Source organism: Silene latifolia, chromosome Y (assembly GCF_048544455.1).
Source record: "Silene latifolia isolate original U9 population chromosome Y, ASM4854445v1, whole genome shotgun sequence".
Taxonomy (NCBI): domain Eukaryota; kingdom Viridiplantae; phylum Streptophyta; class Magnoliopsida; order Caryophyllales; family Caryophyllaceae; genus Silene; species Silene latifolia.
The window spans coordinates 157,580,698-157,594,103 of record NC_133538.1 but is presented as its reverse complement, the minus strand read 5'-3'; the positions used below and the strand labels follow the sequence as shown (position 1 = coordinate 157,594,103).

Below are 13,406 nucleotides of genomic sequence, written 5' to 3'. Positions count from 1 at the left end.
TTAAATCTGTAAAATCACGCAGACCCTCCACTTTCCATTTTTCTTTGGGACCACCACCACGTTGGACAACCATTCTGGATATTTTGCCTCTCGAATTTTTCCTGCAGCAAGCAGGTTATCTACTTCCTGGTTTATGACCTTTTTCCTTTCAGAAGCAAACTTCCTTCTTTTCTGCTGCACAGGTTTATAGCTTGGATCCACACTTAGCTTGTGGGTTATCACACTTCGGTCTATCTCTATCATATCATTATGTGACCAAGCAAAACAGTCCATGTTAGTTCTCAACAACCGAACAAGTTCTTCGCGAACGTTACCTGTACATTCTGATCTAATTAGCATGGTTCGTTCTGGGTGCAGCGCGTCCAGGGTGATTTCGCCTTGTTCTGCCTGCTGGTGCTCAATATATTCATCCTGGATGCACTGGCTCTGTGATTGTTATGTAGGCGGGTTGGTTGTTGACTTCAGAGCCACGTTATAGCAATCCTTAGCCTCCCCCTGGTCTTCACGTATCTCTTGCACACCCCCAAGGTGTTGGGAACTTCAGGCACTGGTGGTATGTTAAAGGTATTGCCTTCATCTCGTGGGTCTAGGGCCTGCCAAGGATCACATTGTATGTAAAGGGTCCATCAATAACCATATACCTTACCTTCTTGTTAACTCCTCCTGCATAGGTTGGAATAACAATCTCTCCTAGAGAATGCTTTGTCTCGCCACTGAAACCAAACAAGGGGATAGCCTTCTTTGCTAGCTCCTTTTCGCTGAATCTCATGCCCTTGAGTGTCTCTAGCAAGATTAGGTTGACGGAGCTTCTGGTATCTACAATAATCTTCATCACCTCGCAATTCCCTATGGGGAGCGTGATGATTAAGGCATCATGGTGCTGCTCTGGAGCTGACTGTGCATCTGTTTCGTCAAAGGTGACTGACGGCAGGTCCTGGCGACTGATTCTGCAAGAGTACTCTGGTCTGTCTCCCTTTGCTTCAGTAGCATGTCTCTTTGCTGCTGAATACGTTAGTCCGCATAACTCCGACCGCCCTGTAATGACATTCACAGTTCTAGTACATAGAGGAGGAGGAGATGGCAGAACCTGTTCCGTGGAGTTTACTCTGGTTGTGCCTCTGGGTAGGAGGTGATCCAGATTTCCTCGATCGTAGTGGTATTTGACTTCCTTCCTCAAAGAGTGGCATTAGACTGTGTCGTGGGTGTTGATGTCATGGAACTCACACTTTTTGCCGGTATCTTTTCCACTGTTGGATTATCTCTCTGTCTGAGGTTTGGGCCATCTGACTCTTCGTCCCAGCTCCTTTAGGGCTTTAAACAAACCTGCAAGATTGGTGATGAAACCATACTCACTTACCTTTGGAAGCTGGTCTGCGTCGTCCTTTCCTCCTGAGCTTCCAGAAACTTTGTTCACACTTCTGGTTCAGGGTTTAGGTCTTTCGCTCTTTTTCTCTACTGGGGCCTTTCTGGATACAGAGTCTGAATCATAATTGGATCTTCTGGGTCCTGAATCCTCCTCCAGTCTCATAACAGCAGTTGCCCTTGTTTGTACTTCCTCAAAGGTAGTGCACGGGTGTTTGGTCAGGTCCCTGTATAGATCTGAATCCTGGTGCAACCCCTGGCGGAAGGCTTGTATAGCAGTTGCTATATCGCACCTTGGAATTACCACCTTCTCCTTGTTAAACCTGTTCAAATAATCACAAGTAGATTCCTCAAACCCTTGTATTATCCGATAGAGGTCACTGGTCTGCTTCTCTGGGTTTCTGCTCCTGGCAAACTGCTGGTTGAATACATTGACCAAGTCGGTGAAGCTGGTTATACTTTTATTGGGCAGGCTGACAAACCACTGCAAGGCTGCTCCAGATAAGGTTGATCCAAATCCTTTGCACATGCAAACTTCCTTTAAGGAGCTTATCGCAGTTATCACCATCATCTTTTGCTTGTAGTAGTTGATATGATCAAGTGGGTCCGTGGTTCCGTCATAGAGCGTCATGGCTGGAGGCACGCATCCTTTAGGAACACCGACGAGGGCTATGTCATCCACGAAAGGAGAGTTTGCATAACTGTCTCATTCTACTTTCTCTAGTGGGCATGCTACGCCTAGTATCTTGTACATCAGGTCTCTCAGCTCCTGGTAGTGCTGCTCCAACGAGCTACCTGCTCCTGCAAGTGGGTTAGAAATAGACGGGAAGGAACCAACAAGAGTACCTCCCAACCAGGGTCCTCCAGAAAATTGGCCAGATGCTGGATGGCTGGTTATTGGTGTCGCACTAACTATAGATCCAGGCTGCCATCCTGGTGTCTGCTGCAGGCCTCCGACGCCTGCTCCGCTGGTGAACTGGCTACCTGATGCAATTGCTGCGTTGATGATAGCTCTTGATTGACATTCTGATGTCTGGTGCATGGGAGTACCTGCAAAGGATGGAAAGTCAGATCCTGTCGGGGTGCCAAACTTAGGATTACCTGGTGTCTCCTATAGACTGGGTAGATTGTCAAATGACAAGTATCCCAATCCCCTGGGGTCGATGGGTACACTGGGTGCTACTCCTGCAAGATCTAGCCTAGTGACCAATTCTGATGGGATTGGTCGACTCGATCCTCCACCGACAACCGGATTAAGAGCCTCAGGAGTCAATGCTCGCTTCGGCTGGACTGCTGTCACGATCTGAGCGATCAGGTTCTGGTTGTCCTTTCTCAGCGTCAACGGCCTGGCGCAGAGTATCCTGTTGGAGTGTCCCCGAAAATAATGCGATCACATTGTTGATCATATTGAGATCACATGTTTAAATCTCATATTAAGAATACATGAGAGAAAGTAATACTTCTTAGCCAACTGGTCCACACATATCGGTAATGATTGGCTGACTAGAGTTTGACATTACGGTCGTACGACGGTGGTGATCAGTTGATCCCCTAAGGTCATACCTATAGGGTAATACTCTTAATTGATTATTTAATTAATCGTATGCCGATACGAGTTAATTAAATTGTTTAAAATTAACGGATGATTTTGTGAGTAAAATTACGTATCTTATTGTAATTCGATTAAATAAGATACGGGATAAGTAATCGAATCGTTTTATTACTTAAATTAAATTATTGTTTACGAAACAATTGAAACAGATTGAATAATTTATTATAAATACAAGTTGTTGTCATTTATAATTCGATAAACCATTTTGGTACAAGTAATTAAGAATTACTAGTTAATTTTGTATGTGACATATTTTAATATGTTGATTTTTAATATGTTAAAAATACACTATAGTGTAACATGTCATGTAACATGTGACATATGACAAAATTGACAATTGATAAATATAAAATGGATCTTCCATTTTATGTTGGTGTACCGAAAATGGGGAGGGTTAGGGTTTTAAATTGTGTTGATTATTTTAAATAGAAAACACAATGATCACTCTAGTTTATAGCCATGCAATCCTATAGCTTTTGAGAAGAGCAACTTTTGCATGCATTGGCTCCCAAAAGTCCAACCCCCCACCCGGTTTTTCTACCTAGAGGAAGCCAAGGGTTTCTTCTATAATTATTCACCTTTACACTACATAATTTTCTAGTGTTAGAAAATATATACAACTCTATACATTTGTGAAATTTTTAGAGAAAGAAACACTCATAAAATCTTCTCCTCTTAACCGAAAAAAGAAAAGAACAAAATCCAATTTTTGTGTCAAGTTTAAGTTAGATTTTAATTAATACTAGATCATATTAATTATAATTATTAAGAGTGTTGCTTTGGGTATAATTCCTTGGAAGAGATTCTCCACTTGAATGTTGTTCTTCCACCTTTGAAAAGCTCAAGAACTAGTAAGAAGGTGAACTTGCTCCTTACTCTTGTATTTGTTTTGCATGCATAAGATCTTGAATTAATTTTATGACTAAATTAATTATTCACATATTTAATATGTAATCAAATGATATTAATGAATCCCAACAAGTGGTATCAGAGCTCATGGTTGTTGCATGCAAAATCGGGTTTGTTTTTCTGAGTTAATTAGTTAACAAATAAAACTTGTTATTTAGGATTTATGAAGATAAATCACGAAATAATTTTGCATGTTAAAAATTTTCTGGTCCTAAATGGATTTTAGGTCATATGGGATGATTTATCGATTTTATTGTTCATTATATATATTATTGGCATTAAAATGTGATTTTTATGAGAGAAATGTCAATTTTGGACGAAAAATAGTTAAACTTTGAATTTTTCAGTGATTTTTGGATATGATTTCAGAAATATAATCTACTGGTTGCATGTTAAATTTCGTATAAAATAAAGTCATTTTGCATAAAATATGAATTTTATAAGTTAAAGTTGAATTTAAATGGGTTATTAGGTTAATATGAGTTAAATTTCGAATCTGTTCATGAAAATTTTATATGTTGTCCATGCATTTTTACTCAGTTTGTGTAAAACTTTTTGATAGATTGAACGCCTTTTGCGTGATTTATGAATTTTTGAGTAAAAATTCAATAAATAATGACTTAAATTAGCCTATAATGCTAAAACATATTTCATGACTTAAGAAAAACATCCTATGTTGCTTATTTATCCCACTTATCATATCTAAAAGTGAAAAGTTGATTAAATTATTTTTCTTATGCTTTAATGATTTTATTTGTCAAATTCGATAAACCGCAACGATGTTTTTCTCGAAAGATTTTCGAAATTTTTAACCTAAGTTTTGAACATTATGAATGTCATGGAATTATTCCAGAATATTCAAGAGTTTAAATTTCAAATTTTGAAATTATTTTAATTTAATTTGGAGTTTTTATATATATTTTGAGTCCAAATGAACAATATTAGAAATTCAAGTTGAATTATTGTCAAAATTTTTGTGAAGACTAAATTTTGAGTCCTAAAAGTTTAGGGTAATTAACTTGAATATAAATGTGATTTATGAAATGTTTCAGAATTTTAATAGTTAATAATCATTCAAATCCATAAAACCGAGAAAAATATACGATATTAGCTCTTTAAAGGCAATTTGGTATAAAATTAAGCATGTTCATACATATTTTAATGCTGCATTTTATTTATGATTGTCATATTTTTGATTTATATATAATTTTTGAATTATGTAATTTTACTTAGTATGGCCTTAGTTTTTAATTGGTATTACCCAGAATGTATGGGAATATTGATTCCGTTGTAATTTTTGTGATCTCGTATCACCGTTTTGTATTTAATAGATTTAATTTTTATTAAAAATGTATAATAGAAAATTATGTAATTTTTAATTATTACTTGTAATTACGGAGATCCTTGAAGACGGTGCCATTTGAAAGGCGTTCCGACGAGACAGTGTTGCCGAGGAAAGCGTGCCATGTGAAGTTCAAGGGACCAATGCAGTTGGTTTCCAAATTTGTAATAGTTAATTATTTTTTTCTTTTTTAGGAAAGACATACTAGGATTTTATGCTTTATGTTTAGCATTTATTTATGTGTTTGCATGCATCGCTAAATCGCCATAACTAAACATGCATTTTATTTTATCGAGTCATCGACCGTGTCAATTATAATTATCGTAGTTCACCGCTTTAGTTCACTCAAAATGTGATAGATAATAAATTGACAAGACCTCTCACTAAATAATAATTGAGAATTAGCCTTACCAAATAGTAGAAACCATGAATCCCAATTTCATAAGGAAGTAGGCTCGGCTCACCGGGGTGCTAAACTTGTTACGTTGGGTAAGTGGGTAGTAAAAAGTCATTACATCGAAATTTGGATTGAGCTCAACGGAAGTATTCGTGACCGTAGTCGCATGTGTTCCTGGCTAAAGATAAATATTAGAGTAATTTTATCGACCGAGAGTTCTAGAAGTAGAATCAATTAAAGAGTCGATCCACCGAGTTATATTGATAAGGGATGAATCAGCTCACCGTGCCCGAGTTAATATGAATTTGGATCTCGGGATCATTTATAATAGTTGGGTGGAGGTCACTATATAAATGTTTAAAACTTGTTTAAAAATGTTTGCAAGTTTGATCAAATGACAAATGTTAATATTTCCTTTACCTCCATGTTTGTAGTTTATATATCGTAATGGATCCTACTAATGCAACAACACCTATTACCATTGAGTCTTGTCATAACTTATTTGACGATATTTGCTCCAAACACAATCTCGATACTACTAGAGGGCTTCATTTTGGGATCGGTTCCGATGGAAACCTTAATTTCATTACTTCCACCATACCTCCTGTTATGACTAGATCATTTGTGAATGTGTCTCGGGAAGACCATCTCGCTAAATCTATGAGATCCTTATCTTTGGAGGAAAGGGATGCCGAAACTAGTGGGAGTTCTAGCAAGCAAGCTCTTGCAACTAAAGGAAATTGGTTCAAAAGGAAGGGAAAGAAAGGTAGAAGATTCAACAATGGAAACAAGATGGCTAGTGGGACTACAAAAGGAGCCAAAGTTGATGATGAATGTCATTATTGTCATGGCATGGGACATTGAATGAGGAATTGCCCCATATATTTGGGAAATATTAGGGATGGACTTGTTATTCCACTCGGTAAAATTACTTCTGAAATTTATGTTATTGATGTAAATTTTACTTCCACCACAACGTGGGTATTAGATACCGGTTGCGGTTCTCACCTTTGTAATCATTTACAGGGGCTAAGAAACGTGGAAAATCTGAGCAAGGGCGATGTTGATCTCCGTCTTGGGAATGGAGCTAGGGTAGCGGCTACATCCAAGGGAACTTATGTGCTTGTTTTAGCAAATGGATTTGAGTTGTATTTGCATAATTGTTTTTATGTACCTTCTCTTTCTAAGAACATTGTTTCAATTGCTATGTTAGACATAGAGGGTTTTAATTTTGCCATTAAAAACAATTGTTGTATTATTTCAAGAAATGACTTGGTCATAGGCTGAGGTTCTTCTATTAATGGCATTTATGTTCTAGAAACTTCTAATCCAAGTAAAGACATCTATAATATACAATCGAAGAAACTCAAATCAAGTGATCCAAATGAATCATACATTTGGCATTGTCGATTGGGTCATATCAACGAGAATCGCATCAAAAGATTAGTTTCCACTAATGTTATTAAACCATTTGATTTTCAATCATATGGTATATGCGAATCTTGCCTCTTAGGAAAAATGACTCGTAATCCTTTTAGTGGTAAAGGGACTCGAGCTAGTGAACTATTGGGACTTATACATACCGATGTATGTGGACCAATGACTATCACCGCTAGGGGAAATTATGATTACTTCATAACCTTCACCGATGATTTAAGTAGATATGGGTATATCTACTTAATGAAGTATAAGAGTGAAACTTTTGAGAAATTTAAAGAATTTCAAAATGAAGTAGAAAACCAATTGAACAAAAGGATAAAGGGACTACGATCAGATCGTGGTGGAGAGTATCTTAGTAATGAATTTTATTCACACTTGAAAGGTTGTGGCATCGTGTCACAACTCACTCCACCAGGTACACCACAACTTAATGGTTATGCCGAAAGGAGAAATTGAACCCTACTAGATATGGTTCGATTCATGATGACTCAAACCGAGTTACCCGACTCGTTTTGGGGATTTGCAATCCAAACCGCAATCAAATCATTGAATAATAGTCCAACAAAGGCAACCAAAAAGTCTCCATATGAGATGTAGAAAGGAAGGGTTTCTAATATATCCTATATGAAGATTTAAGGATGTAATGCTTACATCAAGGCAAAGATCGACAACAAGCTTGCCCCACGATCCGAAAAATGCATCTTTGTAGGTTACCCCATTACCTCCCGAGGATATTACTTCTACAAACCTCAAGAAAACAAAGTGTTTGTGTCTAGTGAGGGTGTCTTCTTAGAAAGTGAGTTTATTTCTAAGAGACAGAGTGGGAGAAATTTTGAACTTGATGAAGTTCAAGAGCCACAAACCGAAGTAGAGACGCAAGTAGAGACGCAAGAAGACGTTCCTTCGTCGTCTAATTCTGTTGTTATTCCTCAACCGAGGAGGTCGGGTCGAGTTTCTCACCATCCTGATGTGTTACTTTTAGAAGAGGATGGGACCCTCGATGTGTTACTTTTAGAAAGTGACGAACCCGCCACCTATAAAGCTGCAATATCTAGTCCCAATTCAGCTTTATGGCTTGAAGCCATGAAATCTGAAATGAGTTCTATGCTTGAAAATCAAGTATGGAACTTGGTGGATTTGCCTGAAGGGGCAAGACCTCTTCAGTGCAAATGGTCTTCAAAGTAAAGAATGGCATAGAAGGACATGATGATGTCTACAAGGCTAGGCTAGTGTCAAAAGGTTTTACTCAAGTTCATGATCTTCACTATGACTAAACCTTTGCCTCCGTGGCTATGATAAGATCAATTCGGATATTGTTAGCGATCGCCGCATTTCATGACTATGAAATATGGCAAATAGATGTCAAGACCGCTTTTCTGAATGGGCATTTAGAAGAGGAGGTGTACATGATACAACCCGAAGGTTTTGTGGATCCTAAAAATCCTAACAAAGTATGCAAGCTTAAGAGATCCATTTATGGTCTTAATCAAGCATCAAGAAGTTGGAACCATCGATTTAATCATGTCATAAAAGAAAATGGTTTTACTCGAAGTATTGAGGAACCATGTTTATACATGAAGTTCAGTGGGAGCAATGTTGTGTTCCTAATATTATATGTGGATGACATACTACTTATTGGAAATGACATTCCTATGTTGTCTTCCGTCAAGGAGTAGCTAGGAAATCATTTCCAAATGAAGGATTTAGGAGAAGCACAACGCATATTAGGTATCCGGATCTATAGAGATAGACCCAAAAGGATATTGGCATTAAGTCAAGAATCTTATGTTGATAAGATTATTCGACGCTTCAGCATGGACCAATCCAAAAGAGGCTTGGTTCCTATGGTTAGTGGGACCATATTGAGCAAGTCTCAGTCACCCACCGAACCCAAAGATGTTGAACGCATGAAGTTGATCCCTTATGCTTCCGCCGTTGGATCAATCATGTATGCCATGATTTGCACTCATCCAGATGACTCGTATGCTTTGAGCATGACGAGTAAATATAAAGGAAATCCAGGTGAGAGTCACTGGATTGCCGTCAAGAACATCCTTAAGTACTTGCGGAGGACTAAGGATTCTTTCTTAATGTTTGGAGGTGACTCCGAGCTTTGTGTTAAGGGTTATACGGACTCCAGTTTTCAAACAGATAGAGATGACATGAAATCACAAGCTGGATTTGTTTTCATGCTCAATGGTGGTGCCGTAAGCTGGAAAAGCTTCAAGAAAGCTGTGACTGCGGATTCTACAACGGAGGTGAGTACATAGCAAAGCATCGAAGTCGCCAAGGAAGCTATGTGGATCAAGCAATTCTTGGAAGGGCTAAAAGTAGTACCTACCGCCAATGATCCCATTACTCTCTATTGTGACAACAAAGGGACAATCTTCCAAGCTAAAGAGCCCAAGTCTAGTAATAGATCTAGACATGTACTTAGAAAATTCCATGTAATTAGAGATTTCATCGAAAGGAAAGAAATTGCAATTTTTAAGGTTGGGACGGATGATAACATTGCTGATCCGCTCACCAAGCCTTTATCGCAGGCTAAACATGATGGACATGTTGTGTCCACGGGACTTAAACGCATGCCAGTTTTATGTTAGATTTTGATATGAAAAAAAAAGAGTTGTTTTATTTGTTCATATGCATAATCACGTTTGTCTTTTAATTTTTCAATACTTTGTCATATTCAAATGGGTTGTAAAGACAAGATTGAACCCCATTAAAGTGAACTAAATTGACATAGTAATCTCCCATAGTCACTTGTATGAGGTGACGTCTCAAAGTGACTAGAGTGTGATGCGATTGATGGCAAGTTTAAGTGCCATAGAGTCATAAGAGATGACTAATCGATCACATAGGCAGACGGTTTGGAACACTCTGTCGGGCCTAATGACCGCTTATGGAGTTTTGGCAAATTATATGGCCTGGTCATGGCAAGAGCTACTGTAGTATTCTAATGAGTCGATTCTTTTGACTAAAGACTATTCGCTCAAGGTGGCACAGTTTCAGAGTAACTTTGATTTATGTTCCTACGACCTTCGTAAATGGGGTTAAAAGGGCTTATTTTGGGTTATGATGAGCTGTGGCTAGTCGAAGGGAATAGTGAGATAGGAATTGTCCACCCCCTTGTCAGGGTTAAAACAATATCTCAGGGCCACTCGAGGAGTAATAAACTGGAAATGCGTGGCCACGCTCGGAAGGTATCTATGGTAGATAATTCTGGTCAATCAATTGTTCTCCAGGTCGAGGAAACCACTCTCGATATGATCACTTGCAAGTATAACCTGAAAGACACCTTGCGTTGAGTGGGAGATAGAAATAGGACAAGAGAATTGGTGACGCACACTTGTCGAGGACAAGTGGGAGATTGTTGGAGTGTCCCCGACAATAATGCGATCACATTGTTGATCATATTGAGATCACATGTTTAAATCTCATATTAAGAATACATGAGGGAAAATAATACTTCTTAGTCAACTGGTCCACACATATCGGTAATGATTGGCTGACTAGAGTTTGACATTACTGTCGTACGACGGTGGTGATCAGTTGATCCCCTAAGGTCATACCTATAGGGTAATGCTCTTAATTGATTATTTAATTAATCGTATGTCGATACGAGTTAATTAAATTGCTTAAAACTGACGGATGATTTTGTGAGTAAAATTACGTATCTTATTATAATTCGATTAAATAAGATACGGGATAAGTAATCGAATCGTTTTATTACTTAGATTAAATTATTGTTTATGAAACAATTGAAACAGATTGAATAATTTATTATAAATACAAGCTGTTGTAATTTATAATTCGATAAATCATTTTGGTAAAAATAATTAAGAATTACTAGTTAATTTTGTATGTGACATATTTTATTAATATGTTGATTTTTAATATTTTGAAAATACACTATAGTGTAACATGTCAAGTAACATGTGACATATGACAAAATTGACAATTGACAAATATAAAATGGACCTTCCATTTTATGTTGGGTGTAACGAAAATGGGGAGAGTTAGGGTTTTAAATTTTGTTGATTATTTTAAAAAGAAAACACAAAGATCACTCTAGTTTATAGCCATGCAACCCTATAGCTTTTGAGAAGAGCAACTTTTACATGCATTGGCTCCCAAAAGTCCAACTCCCACCCGGTTTTTCTGCCTAGAGGAAGCCAAGGGTTTCTTCTATAATTATTCACCTCTACACTACTTAATTTTCTAGTGTTAGAAAATATATACAACTCTCTACATTTGTGAAATTTTTAGAGAAAGAAACACTCATAAAATCCCCTCCTCTTAACCGAAAAAAGAAGAGAACAAAATCCAATTTTTGTGTCAAGTTTAAGTTAGATTTTAATTAATACTATACCATATTAATTATAATTATTAAGGGTGTTGTTTTGGATATAATTCCTTGGGAGAGATTCTCCACTTGAATCTTGTTCTTTCACCTTTGGAAAGCTCAAGAACTAGTAAGAAGGTGAACTTGCTAGTGCCCTTTGTTCTGAAATAGTCAATGTAAGAATTGATTTTCTCCTTACTCTTGTATTTATTTTGCATGCATAAGATCTTGAATTATTTTTATGACTAAATTAATTATTCACATATTCAATATGTAATCAAATGAGATTAATGAATCCCAACATATCCATCCCCCGAATCCAATGTTGTCAGGATCGAGATTCTACTTTGAATCGTTTGGGTTCCGTGAGATCGGATCGTAGGATCATACGATTCTACGATTCTCGCTAGTTTAGGCATGATTGATGAAAGTAATCTCATAACTATGTAAATTAACTATAAAATAACATAGATGAAGTACTAATTATATAATTATAAAAGCCACTATAGTGTTTTTGAACAAAAGAATTGATAATTCAACCGCTAATATCACCATTGCTAGTGTTACGGCAACTAAGGACCAAAATGTGGAAAAAATAATGAAAGGGACAATTATAGTCTTGGTCAACATACTAATATCAACACTAGTTATCAAAAGTTATTGTTGAACAAATAGTGACAGGGACAATTGAACGAAGTCTCAGACAACATACTAATTCAACATTAGTCATCAAAGCTTATTTAGGGTTCATGGGTGATGAGTAATGATAGCATATTTTTTAATGTTAAATTGGGAGTTAGGGTTCGTGGGTATTTGACAAAAGAAATAGAATTAGGAAGTTGGGTTTACCTGTTTAGTTCGGGCTTATTTTTATGTCTTTTTTACTTCATTTCTTTTATTTTTGTTAGTCAAACGGGTTAACATAACTAAGTGGCCACATAAGTCAATGAAAGAAAGGGAATTAAGAGTGTAATAGGCCTTAAAAAGTTGTAAGAACATGTAGCCCATTGACCATTACATGAAAATGCATTTATCAAAGGCAAAACATAGAATCGTACGATTCTGACCGATTCTACTGCGATTCTACCCCATAGCGATCCTATCAGCGATTTGGATCGTTTATTTATTTTTGGATCGTAGAATCGTACGATTCTACGATCCGGATTGCGATTTTAACAACATTGCCTGAATCATCACCTGCATCGGGTCAAGTACTGGAGGTCCTTTGCTTCTGAGAACTCTTGCAGCTGATCCCTCCTGGGTCGGGGCTCCGGACACAATTTCACCTCTGCTCGGGCTGCTCTCCCTGCTGGATCTGGGTTGACTGGGTGCGCCTGCTGCCTTGCGTACCTGCGGCGGTTTAAGAGGCAGAGGTAGAGGCATGGTTCTGGGTGACATGCTGACGGGGGCCATCTGGCTGGATGCTGGAGGCGCGCTCACTGATCCTGCAGATGCAAGGGAAGGTCTTGCTCCAGAGGACAGGGCTGACATGCTCTGGCTGCTGGAAGGATTCTGGCTGGTTCCGGACATGGTGACGGCTGGTTCGGCCTCGTGAAACTTTGGCTATAGAAAATGATCACTATGCTCCACGGTGGGCGCCAAACTGTTTCGGTAAAAATTTACCGAGTTATTAATTTAATTAGTGAGTGAGTGATTAATGTATGGCCAATGACGGAATTATTGCAATGAATTTAACGAACGAAAGATCGACGAAATAAAAAATTGACGCGTGGAGTTTTGTTGACGCGAAAAACCCGATGTGGGAACAACCGCGGGGGGAGTCGGACTTCCGCCAATTTGGTACTATAATCAAGACGGTATTACGCAAGTAAGGAAATACAAGGATTAATATGTTAGGGAGATATTGCTAAATAAAGAAAGGATGTCGAGTATGAGAGTGTTGGAGTGTCGAATGATATATCCCTCTCATTATGACTTGCTCTAGTATAATTGTTGATACTGGGTCTGGAGTTTAACGTTTTCCCTGCTTCTGCTCATG

The 13,406-nt window shown here is 37.8% G+C and overlaps 2 protein-coding genes across 2 annotated transcripts; both read right to left on the bottom strand.

Moving 5' to 3' along the window:
- Nucleotides 1–1,187, bottom strand: LOC141629252 (uncharacterized). The gene is made up of 4 exons (XM_074442280.1): nucleotides 1,088–1,187; nucleotides 647–1,035; nucleotides 522–593; nucleotides 1–426 (listed from the first exon to the last, which is right to left on the bottom strand). The coding sequence occupies exons 1-4, from the start codon at nucleotides 1,185–1,187 to the stop codon at nucleotides 1–3; spliced, it is 987 nt and encodes a 328-aa protein (XP_074298381.1).
- Nucleotides 1,188–1,423: 236 nt separating this feature from the next.
- LOC141629251 (uncharacterized) lies at nucleotides 1,424–1,993 on the bottom strand. Its single transcript, XM_074442279.1, has one exon. The coding sequence runs from the start codon at nucleotides 1,991–1,993 to the stop codon at nucleotides 1,424–1,426; it is 570 nt and encodes a 189-aa protein (XP_074298380.1).
- Between the last annotated feature and the right edge of the window lie 11,413 nt (nucleotides 1,994–13,406).